This window comes from Lissotriton helveticus, chromosome 7 (assembly GCF_964261635.1).
Source record: "Lissotriton helveticus chromosome 7, aLisHel1.1, whole genome shotgun sequence".
Lineage (NCBI taxonomy): Eukaryota > Metazoa > Chordata > Amphibia > Caudata > Salamandridae > Lissotriton > Lissotriton helveticus.
The window spans coordinates 1,554,953,264-1,554,972,870 of record NC_136068.1 but is presented as its reverse complement, the minus strand read 5'-3'; the positions used below and the strand labels follow the sequence as shown (position 1 = coordinate 1,554,972,870).

The window sequence follows — 19,607 nt, the reverse complement described above, 5'->3', positions numbered from 1 at the left end:
GTTTGATTAAGAGACAATAAATTAAATATTGTACTCTGATTTGATATATGGTTGGTGTAGTGATATCTCTTTTTGTTTGAAGTAACTGAGTTCATTAGTGCATTGGTGCGGATTCAATGGGAACGCCCATGAATAAATAACTATATGAATATGGACTGTTTGGATCAGTTTAAAAAGAAATAGGTTTTGGACCACTGTTTTATTTTTATCACAATATACCCAGGTCCGTACCTTTTGGGTTGCCCCATTTCATTAATGGTTTTTATCAAAGGCAGCACGCAATTGGCCAAAGGCGGGCACATTGCTCTGCTCATGGCCTATTGGTGTCTGTTACGCCCACAGCTGCCATGTGGTTTCAATTATCGTGCCCAGGCACGGGCGCGATAAGTGGAACCACATGTCTCGCTGTGGCACGCGTGCCTGCACCACTCGCGGGCTTGTTTACTACTTCTATCTCCTTCGCACCACTCCCAGCCCGACTCTGCTGTCCCCCGCCTTCTGGTCCCACCAGCTCTCCCAGCCAGTCTCTGCTCGTCACGCATCTCCTCACTGCCACCCTACTCCCGAGACTCTGGACTTGAGTCCTACTCTGGCCGCCCCTGCTCTTTCCTCCCCTCCACTGCCTCTTCCCACCATGTTCACGTCGATAGCCTGCTCCATGTTCACGTCGATAGCCTGCTCTGACCATACCCCTGTGTCCACCCTCTGCCCGGCTCCGGGCCCATCCTTCCCGCTCCCCTCCCTGTCTGTCCTCAAGTGACCGCTCCCGCCTGTTTTTCCTCCGACTTTCCTGATTGCTGTCTCCTTCTCTCTTAGTTCCATTAATGTTCTGCCCTCCTCCGCTAGCTTCGATTCTGCCAAGTATACCCATCTCTTTCCTTCCACCATCATCTGGTCGACCATATGCTTCCGTTCTACACTGTCTGCTTCAGTCCCCGCTGCCACCCTGTTCTGCCCTCCTCTGCCTGATCCCATTGCACACCCTCTTTATCTCTGCCTGCTTCCAATGTGTACCCCTCGCCTGGTTCCATCCTAGGCTGGGTAGGAGGCCTTTGCCTGTTCTTCATCACTGGATGTGAGAGGTCAGTTGCAGGCGAGGGAATACAGTGAATATCTCCTGTTCTGTAGATGCCGTTCCAGTCCGGGTGCCTGGGACGGTAATAAGGGGTTAGGGTAACACACAAACACACCCATTCTTAAATACATACTTGTACATATATATAAACATACATGTTAATATACACTGAAACAAACATACATACTCACTGACTCAGACTCCTACATACATAGAGATACATACACATATACTGACACACTCCCAGATGGGCATAGACGTTTTCTTGTTGATATTCTTACACATATATACATTAAAACACGCAAACATATATTATCAGTCACATACCTTATACACAGCACCCCCTACAAGGATAAATCCAAACAAATACTCAAACACCAAAACACATGCATAAAGGCATACAGCTACAACCATACACGCACGAACGGACACCTTCTCGCATGCACATTATTTTATGTTGACCTTTCTTCTGCTAAGGCACAGACACTGAAGCATCATGGTGCTGTTTTACAGACTTCACAGCGAAGAGGCAGATTCTGCGTTGTTTGCGTTTAAAGGGGTCACGCTCTCCTACATCTTGAGGTGAAGCCCATCGAACTGTACGACGTGGCCCTGCCTCTGGCACGGGTGCCTCACACTTGGGGGCAGATCTTCAGGCTGGCACTCGGTTTTGGGTGCCCACGGGAGCACCTTGCAGCAAGGTGATAGCTAGAATGCTAGACGAGGTGCGCGTGAATATAATGAGCGAGGCACATCGATGTACATGGCGCATTTTCCATACGAGTTACCAGAGGTGCCTTGGTGTGCACTGACCTTTAAACTCTTATTAAAATGTAATACACTTGTCTGGTTAAACTTATAAGACTCTGGAGAAGACAGCTATAAGATGACCCATTGTGTGGAAAGCACCCAAGTGGTTGATGGTGTAAAAAAGCAAACACACATTTCACAAGGAGCTGTGAAATATGGAACACATTTCACGGGTTCCTGTAATATAAGGATAACATTTCATGGGCGCTGTGAAATATGCATTTGATCATCTTAATGATAGCCACAAACAACTCTGCACAGCTTTACAGTGGTCTGTTGGTCAGTCGACATTCTAGTCATAAAATGTAAATACACCTGAGCCTTTTATTTTCTTAAGTGCCCATTGGTAGCTACACCTTGTTACTATTGGTGGCTCAACAGACCTCACACTTCGCCCACCCCCTTTTGCGATTTTGAATATAACTACCTGGCCAGGTCCGCCTTCACACTTCTTGATAATCCTCTAGTTATTAATAATTGTTCAACATTTGCAGCCGCTTACAAATTTCAAATATAAAGCCTACCATTCGATCCTTGGTGATTGTGGGCATTCTTCTCCTAAATATCTTAACCATAGCTCCTTCACCTAGTCCATTGAACATTTGATACATCATCTTCCATGCCTTCAGTTGAAGGTCTTGAACACCACTCCATTACATTTTTCATTCTTTTCACCTCTGTTTTTCCTTCTCATAGTTCTTACTAATTGTGACATCACCCTCCTTCTCCTGTCGATCTCCCTGCTTTTCAAACATGGTAGTTTGTAATTATAATGTTTTCCCAGCCAATCCTAAATTAAAATGCTACCTGTGATCACAGTTTTAAATGGTATGCTTTCCGCTAAACGAAGAGAAAAAACTAATAAAAACCATAATTTGTGTTGTGTCTTCGTGCCCCCAATCACGACAGGAGACCTGGGTCAGTACAAGGTATCTTTTATTCTTATGGTTACATCATCGTTGTATTGCGTCCTACCCTGTGCCCTAGTCATCTTGTAAAGTAAGTAAAGTCCACATTTGTAAAGCGCACAATCACCCGTAAGGGTCTCTAGGCGCTGGGGGCCGTCGGGAAGATTAAGCGAGCTATTGCCCAGAGTCACATGGTGCTGGGCTAACCTGCCGTCGGAGCCGGGGATCGAACAGTGGTCCCCAGCTTCCAGCGTCAGTCGCCCTGGCCGCGGCGCCACACCTCTTCCTCTGCCCCCAACTTCCTTCCCTTGACTGGAACTGGTGTCCGGTGTCGGCCCCCTCCCACACTCGTGCCTCAGGGTCCTAGTGCCCACTATCCAGGGCACGACATCTCCCCCTTTGTTGCAAACAAACATTTTGTGACACTACCTATTCTCACTGACAGAGAACTAAGAGAGAGAGAGAGAGAGAGAGAGAGAGAGAGAGAGAGAGAGAGAGAAATCCTCTAGGTGAACCTCCTACCATCACATCTCTTCAATCAGTCTCTTTGGCCTCTTGCATTCCCCTCTCTGCCGTATCTCTCCTTTGTCCATTCGCGCACCTTTGTCCTGTCTGGTTTCCTCTTGCACTGGTGTCTGCTCTTCTTCTTCTTTGATCTTCACTTCCTTGAAATGCGAGCTGTTTCGTGTGATGTGGTAACGCCCTGCTGATGCTGTTATCATGGGCCCCTTCACTTCAGTCACCGTCAGAGGATCCTTCGAGAACGGGATGTCTGACTTCCTCAGCTGTCTTTGCCGCACTACCACTGTGTCTCCTTCTTTTAGTTTCACCGGAATGGCATGCCTCCTTGCATCAGCGTATGTCTTCATTTTCGCCTTGGCTTCTTCGTCTTTGGCAGCTATGTTGCTTCTCTCTTTCCTTGCTGTCTCTTCCATCTGTGGTATCCTCGTCCTGCTCAAACAGCCTAGCACGAGCTCAGCGGGGCACCGCCCTGTGGAGCTGTGTGGAGTGTTTCTGTAGTCCCTTAGTATCTGGCATAGGGCCTGCCCTATCGATATCTGTGTTAGCTTTTCTCGTTGTACAGCCTTCTTTATCGTTCCCATGAACCTTTCTGCCATGCCATTCGCCTGTGGCCACAGCGGTGTTATTTTCCGGTGGCGGATCCCTAGGTAGTCCATGGATTTTCTGAACTCCTCTCCTGAAAAGGGCGGGCCATTGTCAGTCTTTAGAGTTTGTGGGGAGCCCCATGCTGCAAACACATCATCCATGATTGGCAGCGTTGCGTTTGCTGATGTTGACGCCACTTGCCGTACGATGGGACATCTGGAAAATTCATCTATTATCACTAGCAGGTAGTTTCCTGTCTACATGGGCTCATAGAAATCAGCTGCCAATTCGGTCCACACTGCCTTCAGGAGTTCCGACATTTGTAGCGGTTCCGGCTTGGTTGGCTGCCCTGTCACTTGGCAGTGTGTGACTGCGGCCTCAACCATGTTGTCTAATCCTGGGAACCACACTTTCTCCCGTAGCATTTTGTTTGTTGCTACCATGCCTCTGTGTGATTCATGCGCCAGGTCCACCGTCTGTCTCCTCAGCGCTCTTGGTATTACTATTCATGTTCCTCTCATCATTATTCCATTTTTGGTCTCTGAGAGTTCTTCATGGATCTTTTTGAATGCCAACATTTCTTCTTTTATTACTCCTTTCACCATGATGCTGTTGTTGTTGACATGCCTCCACCTCTGTTGTCTTGTCACCTTCTTGATCGCTTGCATTGTGGGATCCCGGTTCGTTTCTTGCTCCAATTCTTCCACCTTTATCGATGCCGGAGTGTTGTTTCTCAGTATGAAGTTCAGGTATTCTTCCACCATTGATGTTGCCTCAAGTGCGTGTGGTAGAGGGTTCTTTCCCTGGTTTGTGTATGATCTTGAAGTTGTAGTCCATTAATCTTATTCCCCACCTCTCTTTTCGGGGCTGTATTTTTGCTTTGGGATTTCCATAGATTGTTACCAGTGCCTGGTGATCTGTTCTTATCATGAATGGTTTCCCATATATGAACATGTGGTAGTGCTCACATGCCCATACTACTGCCAGACTCTCTTTCTCCGGCTGAGAGTATGCCCTTTCAATGTCGGACAGGCTCTTGCTTCCGTAGTCTACTACACACCTTGGTGACTCCTTGCCTGGTCTGTGTTGTGCTAGTATCTCACCCAACCCCACTGGGCTGGCGTCCACCGTCAATTCGGTGCACAGCAAAGGATCAAAGTATGCAAGGTGATCTACTGCTGTCACTGCTTGTCTGATCGCTTCAAATGCTTTGCTGCATTCTTCTGTCCATACGAAGGTCTGGCCTTGTTTAGTTAGTTCTCTCAGTGGTGTGCTCACTGTGGCAAAGTCTTTTATGTATCTTGCGTAGTAGCTAGCAAGGCCGAGAAATGATCTTACTTCTGCAATGTCGCATGGATGTTTTGCTTTTCCTAGCGTGTCCACTTTGCTGCGATCTGGTCGCATTCCTTTTTTAGAAAAGATGTGCCCAAAGAACACCAGTTTGTCTCGCCCCAGTTCACACTTGTCCTCATTTAGCGTTAGCCCTGCCTGCTCCAGTTGGAAGCATACCTTTCGCAGGGCTTTGTCATGTTCATCATCTGACTTGCTGAACACCAGAATGTCGTCACTGTAATTTAAACTGTTTTTCACTGGCCCTATGATTTTCCGTATTGTCTCTTGGAATATTTCAGCAGCCGATGATATTCCAAAACTCAGACGCTTGTATCGGAAAAGACCCAGGTGCGTGGAAAACGTTGTGATGTATCTGGACTGAGGGTCGAGTTCTAGCTGATGATATCCTTTGCACAGGTCTAGTTCGGAGAAGCGTTGTGTGCCTGTCAGGCAACTGATCATGTCGTCGAGGTGAGGTCCAGGGTGTCTTTCGCGTTCAATTGCTGTGTTCGGTATTCTCATGTCGACGCAGATGCGAATTTTGGATGTGTTCTTCTTGGATACTGCCACTATTGGCGACACCCATGGCGTCGGTTCCTCGGCTGGCTCTATGATGTCCTGCCTTAGCAGCACTTCAATTTCTTCCTCTACTTACAGTTGTAGGTGTATTGGTACTCGCCGGTGGTGTTGCGCTACTGGTTTTACTGCTTCATTGATGTGCAGGGTTATTTGTCGTCCTTTTAGCTTCCCTAGTCCCTGGAGGAGTTTGGGATATTCTCGCAGGACGCTTTTCTTCTCTGACATGTGGTAGGTCATTTCGAGGAGGCCCATTACCTGCGCTGTGACATTGCTCAATAAGCACGGTGCCGGAATGTTGCCTTTCAGCACATGTATTTCTTCTTTTAGCGTTTGGCCTTTGTATGTCAGATTTTCTGTGAATTTTCCCATGTTCATCACTGGCTTTCTTGACCCCCACGTGAATACGTCAACTTTTGATGGCACCAACACTGGTTTTACTTCCATCTTCTCATATTCCGACACACACATGATATTACATGTTGCTCCGCTGTCTAGCACGAAACGTGTTTTGTGTGGTCTTACCTCTATGGTTACGGTCTCAGTTTTCTTTACTGCATCTTTGTTTACCAGGTGGATGCTTTCTCGATTCGTGCCTTCCTCGGTGGGCATGGCAACAGCGTCGATATGAGGTACAGGCGTTCTACCTTTTCTTCTTCCTCATCTTCTCCTGACTCTGCTGCTGAGCTTCTGTTTGTTGTTTCTACATGTCTGACATGCCTGCTCGTCGTCATCCTCGGTCTTCCCGGTCTTCCTCTTTCGCTTCTAAACTGCAGTCCCAGGCATGCGCTGGCAAAATGGTTGCTCCTATTGCATTTCCTGCAGGTTTGGCCCATTGCCAGGCACGCGCATTTGTGTGAGAATTCGAGTCCGCATCTGTAGCAGGTTGATTCAGGTTGCTTCTTTGTCGCCTGTTCATTGTGTCCTTTCTTCCAGCTGTTTGTGCGGTTGTTCTCCGCCATGCGGTGTGCCTGTTCTATTCGCCGTTCCTTTCCCCGCTCCATTTGCTTTGCTTGCACCGTTGCTCTTGCCTCGGCCATTGCCAATGACAGGATGTTCTCCAGTGAGGTTAGTTTCTTCATGATTCTCGCACGGAAGTCTGTCACGACATCCTTCAATGGTGTGCAGGCGACTCGCTTGTTCGTTGTCGAATTCACCGTGGGTCACTAGCTTGCGCAGTCGCATTGCGAAGTCATCCAGCGATTCATCCGTGTGTTGAAATGCTATTGTGAAAGTACATCGTTAAAAATCAACATTTCTCTGTGGATCAAATTTGCTTGACAGGCTTTGTATGTCGACGTCTCATCGTCTGGTAGTGTTACTAGTAGGTTGTCTACTTCATCACCGACCAGATTTAGAAACAGATCCATTTGTTTGGCCTCTGTTACATCCGTGGCTCGCATGTACCGCTCAAATTTTCTAATCCATCACTCCCATCTGATCCCTACTTGCGGTTCTGATAGATTGAATGGGAGAGGTCTACGTTATTGGGCACTTTGCTTTTCGCTCCTTTGTTCAGTCATCTTTTCTTGGCAGCTCTTCTTCGCTGTTCTTCAGGTGTTTCTTGCTTGTTGCCCTTCTTCTCTTTATTGTTTGCTTTCTTTCACCTCAATTTGTTCTATTGCTTCTTCCTGCTCTTGCTTGCAGTTGCTTGTGCTTGTTTCCCTTTTTCCTGTGCTCTTATCTGTGCTTCTGCTTTCCTTTCTTTCTTAGCTTCAATTTTATTATTTATTTTATTATTTCCTCGTTTTTTTCTGCACTTTTGCCTCTTCCTCCCTTTATTTGCAGTGTTGTGTGCTTGTTTTTGTGTTTCCTGTGCTCTTCTCGGCACTTTCCTTACTTTTTCCTATCCTGCCTGTTCTTAAAATGGCCGCCAGTCTTTTTGGCTCTGCTATTGGTTTATTTTGCCTTCCTTTAAGATGGCCGCCGAAATCTCGCGCGATTTCGGGGCCAATCCGGGCGTTGCCTGACCTCAAGATGGCAGCCAGATCTTTGTCAGCGCTGATTGGCCGCTCCGCCTGACTTTAGCATGGCCGCTCTCGCGAGAGTTCACGCGCTTTTTCGAGTTCCTCACGCACGCTTGGCAAAGTCGGATCTCTTCTTACCGGCGCTGCTGCCAGGCAGATCGGATGCGTTTTCTCACCGGCGCTGCTGTCACGGCCGGGTGGGCTCTCGCGCCGTGGCTTCATTCCACATGCGAACCAGGGTGGGCTCCTGGTCTCACTTTTCCAGTTCTGTGGGGCACCGGACACACGTGTGTTCTGTCCACTCTTTCGTCGCCAGTTGTCGTGTCTTCGTGCCCCCAATCACGACAGGAGACCTGGGTCACTACAAGGTATCTTTTATTCTTATGGTTACAGCATCGTTGTATTGTGTCCTACCCTGTGACCTGGTCATCTTGCTCTGCCCCCAACTTCCTTCTCTTGACCGGAACTGGTGTCCGGTTTCGGCCCCCTCCCACACTCGTGCCTCAGGTTCCTAGTGCCCACTATCCAGGGCAATACAATTTGCAATGCCAATAGCTCCAACTTTCACTACTGCGAGACCTATTGCATTGCAAGTGCTTCTTATTTAAACCCAGTGGAACACAACCTGACTCCATTGAATGTTTAGCGAAGTTAGAAGAATGGCTGGAGGATGCCCTAGAAATTTAAAAGGTGCAAACCATCAGATTCGCCATGCATGGCCACCTGAGGCAGATAGATTTGGTCCCTCTGACCACTACCTTATTGAACTTTTCGACTATGCAACAAAAGAGGGCGTGTTCACCTGTGTAAGAGAGAATACAGAAGAGCCGGGAGTACAGCTACCATTGAGTCGCAATTCTCACTCCAGACTGTATCCAAGTCCATGAAGCCTTCAGAATCATACTGCAGCATTACCTTGGAGATATGTAAGGGTAAGCCTGCCTGCAAACGCAGTCTGAACATGCCTGCCAACAGATCGTCACCTGATTCACCAACGACAGAGCAGAATCTGCTGACTGAAAGGATCTTTAATGAGGAAATCTTAACGGATCGAGAAGGCCTAGGAGCCGTGAGGTCATGCCATGCAGTAGCCAAAAACAATTGCAAAAACATTTGCGTTGAAGAGGTGTTTATCACCCTCAGGCATCGAGAAAGCTGAGCATGTATTGCCTCAAGCCTTTCATAACCTGTGCCAGTAGTGATCTCTTCTGTAATCCCATGGGTGTCTCAAGCAATTCTGACTTACACACCAGATGTGGTGCCAAGAGTCATAAACTGGATCTGCTAATCCTTATTATCAAACTGCTGGGATTATCCTTTTAGCTAAAGTAGTTCCGGAGGTCATGCGATTTGAATCCCTGGTGGCTCGACTTTCCTCTGCCCATTGTGAGTGCCTCAGAGCATACAGTTGTGAGATACAGGCCTTCTACTTTCATTGGCCGGCCCGCTACATTCATTGGCCATTTGGCAAACTAGTTAGGAACAGGTCTCTGAGTAACCTGGCAGCCATTAGGCTTTGGACTTCAGTGACTGCCGTCTCAACACCAGGCATGAATTAGTTTTGTCTTTGCTCTAATGCAGACCCCAAACGTTTCCAAATAGCCACGAGAGCAGATGAAGAGTCCCCTGCAGGATACCCTAGGCAATGGGGCTCAATGCTAAACTAAAGCATTGAGCCTAAGCTGCAAACACGTTCGTGGTCAGTTCTCTGTCCCAGAGGCATTTGGCACGTCTGGTTTTCATCATTTAAATATGTTTAATTTCTAGAATATTTATCTACCAGTAAATAAAGTCCTTTTGATTTTGAAAGAGAAGAACTGCTTTGATACTGAAGTGTTTACAGGTTATTTGTTGATTACACTGTTTCAGAGTTTTCAACACTACACCTCCTCCTGAAGTAAGCTTTGACAGCTTGTCTCCTCAACACTTACAGCCAGGAGTTGTTTGCCGTCCATTTTGAAAGCAACGTTATTGTGGCCCCAAGACACCAATGTAAATGACAGTAACTATCACAGTTATTGATTGTCTTGTTACATCCGACTGGGTGGGACCCCCAAGAAAATGCCTCACTCTGGCATTGCTGGGTGTGGGTGCAGAGTCCTGGACGTTGCTATCCGCATAGCAAACTGCCCTTGAAGCGCTTCCTGCTCGAATCGCTGCCCGTCTTCGCTAAATTCCCCACCCCACACACCGAGGCCTTGAGCAAAAGCAGAGTATTGAGGAGCGGCCAGGAGCACTCTTTCAAGAGAAACGGTGATAACGTAGCACCCACCGCCAAGTCATATCAATGGAGGTGCCCTGTGAAGAGTTGCTCGGCATAAAGCAATCAGAACTTCAGAATTCTGTGTGTTGTGTTAGGATTGGCTGCCGTGCTTTCAATGCTCCAATCCTAGATCGGTTTAAAAATGTGCGGTACTACCCGCTCCTAGACGACTCTGGAATATGTTTTAGCCTTGGGATTGGTTGCTGTGCTACCCGGAAGTGCTGAAATTACGGACAAAATTACATCCGTTAAAAGAGCTGCACGGTGCGACAGATATTATTAGGTTGCTTTCACGGCCGATCCGTGTAAGTAGCGGACGCGTGGTCACCTTATGCGTAGAATTCATGTTGTAGCTTTTCTTAATTTTGTATTTCAGCCCCCCGTGTACCCTTTTTGGCTTCCAGACTGACTGAACATTTCAAACGGGCATTGGTTGTTCAGCACATAAGCTATACATAATAAGGTGACATTGATATTGATCGATATTTAAACTATGTGATCTTGCATGATTAATATGTTTCCTTTATAATATTATCAAATATTGAAAGCACAAATATGTTTGAGCTTATGTGCATATGCACAGTATGTATGCGTGTTTATATAATACGCACATTCATATATGTTTATGCTTACACATATCACGTTATATTTACGAGCCTGTTATCTCTTTAAGTCTGTGAGATTTGAGTGTCCGCCACTTCCAGCGCCTAATCAGAAAGTTTTAGGTGACCGCCATAGGGTCTTGCTTATTTATATCCTTTACAGGCAGCCTACCTGACAAACCTACTGACGACTACACCGGTTCAACTTTTCTATATAAACAGAGAAGAACATAAACCCAGAAAGCGAATAAAGTCACGAATGACTAGCAGAGTAAACATATTTTCATACTGTGCACGTACACAGAGAAACATTTAATCTATCTCGAGCATTGGGCTCTTTCATAAATTAATAATGTAGCCCAATACCGATACTTTAGATACAGCAGGGATGCTCATGTGGACATTAGATGTACTGTGATTTATTTCATTTGCAGATTCAAAGTCTTTGGGCCCATTTTGGTCAATATGGCTGAAAGCGGTTCGGGGGGAAACAGGAGGCACCCTCAGAACATGCAAGGCCTCCTCCGCTTGGCCATTGAAACTGGAGCAGGAGAACAAGATGCTGCTGTGACTAATGAGATGTCTGAAGAGGTATATTGAGCATGTAGTTTGTATGAATGGCTGTTTCTTAAAATTGGACCCCATGCATGCTTTATGAGTGATTTAACATAAACAGCTGAATATAGAGCTTTAGGGAACAGTTTTAGTGTTGGAAGTGTGCGACCAAGCAATTCTTGGGAGTAGGGAACCTTTCTCGGTAAATCAAACATGTGGTTTCACGCAGCTTATCCAATTCTGTGTCTGTTGAAGGCACACCAAACCCATCAGTGAGAGCGCAGATGTGTTCTACTGTAGACATTGAAGGCCTAATGGTTTTAGCAGGTATTCCGCATATTGTGGCAATAACAAACCCTTTTAATAAATGGTATTGAGGTGCCACGATCAGTAGCCGGTGTTTGCTGTTGTGACAGGGCCTGTAGCTCACAGCCAGTTTTTCAGATGTTAGTATTTCTGATGTTTTTGGCTTGGAGCTTCTGTGACCTCAAGATGGTCAATAAAAGGCAGTCGACTTCTTGCCAAACTGACAAAGGTGCTTTTCTTTTATCTTATTAATTGAACATCTCAGAGGAGGAAGTGGCTCCAGGAAGCGATGAGCAGTGCCTTCCAGGGGCAGGTGGATGAGGTTCAGCAGATGAAGGATTGCCTTGTAGAACTAAAACGAGGGGCTGTCGGTGGAAACGAGGAGGCTGAACATCAGCAGGAAGAAGAGGAGAGAAAGGAGCGAGCCCTGGAGATGCTGGCAGACTTGTGTGAGAATATGGACAATGCTGCCGGTAGGTGGATAAATGTGCACTGGACAAGGATTTCCAACTACACTTAGGTGATAGGCAACCAATTATGTTATAATGAATTTTGACCTAACATATAGACTATATGTTGCTTGCTGAACTCATGTAACAGATCTTTTAGTGCTAAACCAGACCTTGAAAACCTGCTATCTTCAGTCATGGAAGCATTATAATAAAATGTAATAATCAAGCGTTTCTTTTGGATGGGCTCCTCCAGTTAGACATATTTGTGATGGCTGCTTGTGCCTCTAGTTCCTTATATATATATATATATTTTTTTTAAGTGTTGTGGTTTCCATTAGCTACTATGGTGTTGTGGTGGCACAAATGATATTTATGAAAAATCACTTCTCTCGAATAGAAATGCATTATGTAGTAATATGGCGATACCAGATTATATGAGCCTTGATGGGGGTATTGAGAGGTGGTGGAGATAACTGGAGAGTAGTGATACAAGGACAGCAACATTACACTATGTGCAGGTTTGTAGGTCGTGAATTTTTATTGATACAGAAAGACATGCAGGTGTGGGCTGGCAAGCTGAGCCAATGGAGTTCCATCATGATGGGGTGGCGTGAACATATTGATTCAGGCCCTGCATGAGACTTGCTGTGGTGTGTAGGATTCCCTTAAGGCTACCAGTGAGGAGTCTGGGAAGTCATGGAGTAGCGCATTCCATCAATCAGATGCAGGCATACAAGGGCTCGCACCGAATATTTGGAAGAAACAGTATGGCTTTCTTTTGAAGAGGGAGCTGGTACCCGAGAGAGAGGTGATACTAGGCCCTCTTAGGGTTTTTGGCAATGTGTTCCTTGAGACAAAGGTTGGTGTTGAGAGTAAATCCAAGTGATATGGCATTCATTGAGAGCAAGGCTTGGAACTAGCAATGTTTGTGTAATTGAGCCAGGTGGCTGTTCTTGGCAAATAATTGGAATTATGCCTTTATTGAGCTTTCGGTAGGCCCTGGGTATCCAGGTCTAGATGATGTGCAAGCAGTTTTTGAGGCATTGGATGTCTGAAGCAGAGGAGACTTTCAAGTAGAGTCATCACCATATTGATGAATCTTGATGCTGTTATGTGTCAGTAGAGCACCAAGTGGCTTCATGTAAAAGTTGAATATGACCAGAAACAATATGAAATACTGGTGAACTCCACATGTGAGAGGGATCGTTTGTGATCTGGAGGTGTCTCAGTTGGAAAGGTAGGAGGTAAACCAGTGAAGGACATTGCCAGTGAATCCCATTCATGTCTCAAGGGTGCATATGAGGGTGGGATGGTGCACTGTTTCAAAGGCAGATGAGAGATACAGCAATATCAGGAGGCAGGGTTCAACTTCATCTGTGGTCAAAAGGGCATAGTCTACGATGTGTAAGGTGGTGGTCTCTGTGCTGCAACGTAATCTGAAACCAGACGGGTAATTGTGCAGGAAATGGTTATCATTGATGTTATCTTGGAGTTGAACATAGACGGCTTTTTAAGTGATCTTACCAATGAATGTTACATGATTTATGGGCTGGTAGTTGGTGAGGTCATTGGGGTCTAATGTAGGTTTTCTTAGGAGTGGGAGGCACTGGCCAGTCTTGAGAGTTTCTGGGAAGATGCCTCGAGGGAGGGAGGCGTTGACAATGGTAAGTAGGGATAAGACTGCATCTCCCAAGCGAGCTTTGATGAGGGACGATGATAGGACATTATCATCTTAAGAAGTGACCTTACGGTAGTTGAATATGTCAGCCAGATCTGGGTAGCTTTGAAGGCTGCCCATTGCAGGATCCTATGGGAAAGGTCCTGTGTGAGAGATGTAGCAGGTTTGCTTTCGTCGATTTGCTGTTGGATCTTCTCTACTTTTTAATTGAGAAGAGGTTGATGGCATTGCACTTTTCTGTGGAGCGAGGAATAAGTGGGCCCATCTGTGGGCTGATGTAATGTTTGACTGTCTTGCACAGTGTTCTGCTTCTGTTTGTGGCTGCATTAGGTGGCTACATTGAACGTAATGGTATTGTACTTTTTTTGTGGTATTGTTGGTTGCTTTGGCTGATGTGATAAGCTGCCTGCGCAGTTGTGCTCAGGGCCTTCAGTATAAAGAGGTCCTCAGGGGTTCTTATTTTTTTTCTTTCCTGCCTGCAGATGGATTGTTTATTGTCAGCAAGGTCTTTAGAATGCCAGAGTGCTGAAGGCTGTGGCTTGCACTTGCATATTGTAAATCGAGCGCAGAAGTTCACATAGCTTTTCAAAAAAATGTTGAACTTGTTTATAAGAGTGTTGGCGTCAGACATGAAGTTGACAGTTTAATAGATAAGGTAAGCATTTATGGAGAAGTCTTTAAAGAATCTGAAGGTTTTGTCTTCTCTTTTGTGTTGACCTTGGTTTGTTGGTAGTACACTAAGCTGGAAGATAGGGATGGCAAAGTATTCAGTCCAGTACAAGGATATTGGACGTTTACAATGATTTTTGATGAATTTGAGAACACAAGATCGATGATGTGGTCTTTGGAATGTGTTGGTTGTGTGGCATGCTGTACCACGTTGAGTCTTTGAGGTTGAAGAGGGTGCCTCTTGTTTTATTTAGCTTGTTTTTTTGTCTTGGAGGTTGAAAACACTCAAGAGGTTGATGTGGGCATGTGGGGTGGACTAGGTGGTAAGGAGATCTGAGAACTTCTCAGTGAAGTCGTTGTTTTGCCTGGGAGGCGTGTAGATGAGATGGAAGGTAGTGGCCTGTGTTGCAAAAAGAGGAAACGGCATGTCAGCAGCTCCATTTATTTATTTTTTAATTATTTTATTTGCTTCTATAGCGCAGGACTCGACCTCCGAAGAGGTATCTCCGCGCTTAGCTCGCTGTAGATATCAGAGTAGATACATTGCTATAGGTACATGCAGATAGGAGTCTAAGCCTCCCCAAAAAGATATGTTTTTAGTGCCTTCCTGAAGGAGAGAAGATCAGTATTGTGTCGCATGCCAACAGGGAGCTTGTTCCAGAGAGAAGGTCCTACATAAGAGAGTGCTCGGCTACCCTGCCTAGCCTTCTTAATGAATGGAATTTTTAATAGAAGTTGACTATTGGAGCGCAGAAGGCGTTCCAAATTGTGAATTTGACATTTCTGAGTCAGATAGTGAGGGCCTAATCCAAAAAGACTCTTGTGTATAATACAGCAAATTTTAAATTTGATTCGCTGGCGTACAGGCAGCCAGTGAAGCTCTTCCAAGAGGGGCCTTGATGGTGTTCTCGAAGGGACATTGAGAACCAGTCTGGCCGCGGTGTTTTGGGCTACTTGGAGTCGGTTGAGTACATGTTCATTCGCCGAGATAAGAAGGCCATTACAGTAGTCCAACCGACTAATTACAAGTGCCTGGACTTAGGTCTTTCTGTAAACGTCTGTAAACGTCTGATAAGAAGGGAAAAACCCTTCACATAAGACCAATTGTACGAAAACAGGATCCAGTCACCAGATTCACATGTTCTTTTAAAACCAGATTCTGGTCCAGTCGGACTCCCAAATTCTTAACTGATTGTTTTGGGCAAGGAATAGGTCCTAGCTCCAAAGTCCACCAGTCTGGTGACCATATGAGATTTGCTTTCCCAAATAACATGACTTCTGTCTTGCCCACATTACACTGGAGGCAGTTGGAAGCCATCCAATGGGATACCGCTCTCATGCCCTCAGCAAAAGAGTTCCTAATTTCTGGGGTAAGAATCTGGAAAGGGAACAAGAGCTGGGTGTCGTCGGCGTACGACACTGGGGTAAACCCAAATGGTCTCACAATGTCAGCAAGGGGGGCCACATACACATTAAATATTGTGGGGCTTAGGCATAAGCCCTGTGGAACCCCCTTGGTGAGCTCTCTAGAGATGGAAAGATAGGAGCCCAGGCTGACGCTTTGTAAGCGGCCAGTGAGAAAACTCTCCAGCCAAGACAGAGCTACACCTCCAATCCCCACCTGCTGCAAACGGCCTAGAAGAATCTCATGTGACACAGTGGCAAAGGCTGCAGACAGGTCTAACAGCACCAGAATCATGGAGCCTCCTCTATCCTGTGTCATTTTGATGTTATCTGCCACGGAGAGGATGGCAGATTCGGTGCTGTAGTTGGGTCTGAACCCAGATTGAGAATGGTCCAGACCCCCTGTAGCCTCGATGAATTTTGACACATGAGTGTTCACATGTTTCTCGACCAGTTTGCTTAGGAATGGTAGTAGGGAAATGGGGCGTAGGTTGGACATTTCTGACCATGGCAAGGCCGAGTTTTTCCGGATGGGATTTACTACCGCCTTTTTCCAGTCTTAGGGGATTTGTCCCTCTTTGAGAGATAGATTGATAATCGTCTGTGTCATAGGGCACAGAAGGTTACTTATTAAGGCCATTGTTTTTGCTGGAATAAGATCTAGCGGGGAGCCAGTTTTGATGCTGTTTATCAGCGATAAGATTTCTGTTTGACTGGTTGAAGGAAAGTCAGTCAACCTAGGTTGATTGTTGTCAAGAGGTATCAGAGTGCTTTTAGTACCAGCCCCGGAGCTCTTTGCCATAGTGATCTTTTGGGAGATGGCATCTATTTTATTTTCAAAAGAGAGAGAAATTTCATCACATAGTGATTGAGAGAATTCATCAGGACTCTCACAGGCCAAGGGCTTTACAAAGGTCTGTAAGATCCTGAACAGCTCTCTAGAAGAGTTCCCTGCTTCTGCTAGCTGTGATGTTAAGCTTTTTAGCTAGCCTGATTTTATTTATTTTATTTATTCAAAGTTTTATATAGCGCGAACAAGATCCTTACAGATATCAGAGCGCTTCACAAAGACAGGGTAGGGGCAGTAGGAGTCAACAGAGATAATGGGAACAGTATAATAGTCAATAACATGGTAATAACATGGATAATAAAAACATACATAAAACCAATCCATATACAATCAGGTAAGGAAGTAATATAGGACAGCACAAGTCATTGATCCCACTACAGAGGTGTTCAGGTGGATCAGTAAACCAACGTGTATCATATCTTGGTCGGTAGTAAGAGAGTAGCGTAGTAGTGCCCCCAACAAGTAGAGTATAGTGCCAAGGGATAGGGTGAGCAGTGATATAAAGCAATGCAGCGTCTCTGAATCAACATCTATAACGATCAGGAGATCTTGGCCAGAAGGATTGTTTTCACCTCTTTCTTGAAGAGTGCAGTGGAGGAGATCAGCCTGGTTTCAGGAGGGAGCGCATTCCAGATCCTGGGTGCCATTCCTGAGAAGGAGCGCTTGTAGGTTTTCACTTTCCGGAATCTACGAGGTTTCAGGAGTAGATTTTTTGTACTCCTATTGGATCTCGAACCTCCTGATATAGACAGCTTTTGAGCGAGGTAGTTGGGTGCCTTGTGGTGCACGGCCGCGTGTGTCATAACTGCAATTTTTAGATGTATTCTGGCTTCAAAAGGCAGCCATTTTAGAGACTTTAAGTCTGGGGATATGTGCGAATGCTTTCTAGAGCCAGTAATGAGTCTCGCGGCAGCGTTCAGGGAGGCTCTTAAGGGTGCTGTTGTGGATAGCGGGAGACCGCTGAGGGCCGCAATTCCGTAGTCTATTCGAGGGATGACTAAAGCTTGTACAGCAGTTTGGAAGTCTTTGGCCGGGAGGAAGGGTTTAATTTTCCTCAGCGTGTTAATTTGAAAATTAGCTGCTTTTGTGGCTTTGCTGACGTGCTGCTGCATGTTGAGCTTGGCGTCGAGTGTGATGCCTAGGGATTTCGCCGAGTCCACGAAGGTAGGTTGGACATTGAGTGCTGTTAGGTTGTTGAGCCAGGTTTGGGTGGTGGAGATTTTCGCCGGGGGTGTGATGAGTAGGAACTCAGTTTTCAGAGCATTTAGTTTGAGGTGATTATCGGCCAGCCAAGATTGGGTGTTAATAAGCGTGGCATTCAGATGTTTGATATCTTCCGGGGATTGTAACTTTAGATAGAGTTGTGTGTCATCGGCGTACATATGGAATTGAACATTGGATGCTTGAAGCAAGGTGGCGAGCGGTTCCATAACGAGGTTGAACAGTGTAGGGGAGAGGGTGGATCCTTGTGGGACACCTAGATCTGCAGGCACAGGTGTAGATAGCACATTGTCGATCTTGAACCTCTGAGACCGATTGTGAAGGAAGGACGAAAACCACTTGAGAACAGTTCCCGATAGCCCCATTCTAGTGCTTAGCAGCTCCAGCAAGTTCTCATGTTTGACCATGGCAAATGCTGACGAGAGGTCAAGAAGGATGAGGAGGCAGAACTCATTGCGATCCAGAATTTGGAGGGCGTCATCAATTATGTGTGTCATAGCTGTTTCCGTGCTATGTTTCGCTCTGAAGCCTGATTGATGAGGGTTGAGGAGGTCAAATTGATCAATGTGTTTTGTTAGTTGGAGTTGGACACATTTTTCCAGCAGTTTGGCCAGGGTGGGGATATTGGTGATGGGCCGATAGTTGTTTAGGTCAGACGGATCAGCTGTAGGTTTCTTGAGTATAGGCGCGACTTGCCCCACCTTAAGGGAGTCTGGAATGTGGCCTTGTTGCAAAGAGCTGTTGATGATCTTGGTCCAGAGAGGGAGGAGCAAGGGGATAAAGTCTTTTACAGCATTAGCAGGTAGAGGGTCTGTGAGGTGATTAGAGGGCTTCAAGGTGCAGAGCAGTTTGTGTATTGCTTCTTCTGAATAGGTATCGAAGTACTGCCAGGATGCCTTGTTTTTAGGTTGAGTGTCTGCCATTCTGGTGTGGTTGGGGTATCGGCTTACATCCATGATGAGGTCATTTCTTATGTTGTCAGTCTTTAGTTTAAAGAAAGCAGAGAAGGCTTCACAGTGTGGGGTGTCGTTTGTTGTGCTGTTTGATTGTGTGGGTTGTGCCTTTGTTTGGGTCTTGATTAGCTCGAACAGCTTTCTTGGCCTGTTCTTCGCTTGGTCCAACTGGCGGCTGAAGAAGTCCGACTTTGTGCGCTTTATTTTCCTAAAGTAGGCATTTCTCTTGTTCTTAAGCTTTTTGAGATGCAGTGCTGAAGGGTCCGATCTCCAGGTGCGCTCTGCCATTCGCATATTACGCCTTTCGTCATTGAGTCTGTCATCATACCAGGGGTTAGAGATTTTGGTGGAGACTCTCTTCAGTTGCAGAGGGGCGACTTCATTGACTATTGTATTCATAGAGTCAAGGTAGTGGTCAGTCAGTGATTGAACATCTGAGGCCCCTGAAGGGGGAAGGAGGAGGTTGCCGATGTGGGGAGGTAGGGTAGAGGGGTTGAGATTCTTCAAATCCCTTTTCCATGTTTTGGTTTTGATTGGTTGAGTAGGGTTAGGTTTAACTTTTTCGTTGATAAAGAAGGTGATAATGTGGTGATCTGACCAATCGCAGGGTAGAATCGCCTCCAGTTGAATAGCGTTCTCTTTGGCAATGATGAGATCGAGTATCGCGCCTTTGTCGTGTGTTGGTTTATCGCATAATTGGGTGAGGTCAAGCGCATTGAGGAAAGTTTTGAGACTATTCACCACGGTGTCTTCTGAGTGTTTTTTCCGGCTTTCTTCAGTATGTGTCTTTCTCCATACTTTTTCCAGTTTCCTGCAACCCTGCTTTTCTAGCCTCAGTTGTTCAGTATACCATACCACCTGTTTTGATGTAGAATATTG

The 19,607-nt window shown here is 46.0% G+C and overlaps 1 protein-coding gene across 2 annotated transcripts in view; it reads left to right on the top strand.

Moving 5' to 3' along the window:
- Positions 1-10,219: 10,219 nt before the first annotated feature.
- Positions 10,220-19,607, top strand: part of HSPBP1 (HSPA (Hsp70) binding protein 1) — a 201,687-nt gene continuing 192,299 nt past the window's right edge. Inside the window, exons 1-3 of one of the 2 annotated variants that reach the window (XM_078655044.1) lie at positions 10,220-10,343; positions 11,075-11,231; positions 11,767-11,974. In XM_078655044.1, coding sequence (XP_078511170.1) covers positions 11,106-11,231; positions 11,767-11,974 — 334 coding nt within the window. In that variant the 5' untranslated portion in view covers positions 10,220-10,343; positions 11,075-11,105. Of the gene's footprint in view, positions 10,502-11,074; positions 11,232-11,766; positions 11,975-19,607 lie in introns of both variants that reach the window. The other variant, XM_078655045.1, reaches the window with a different exon arrangement.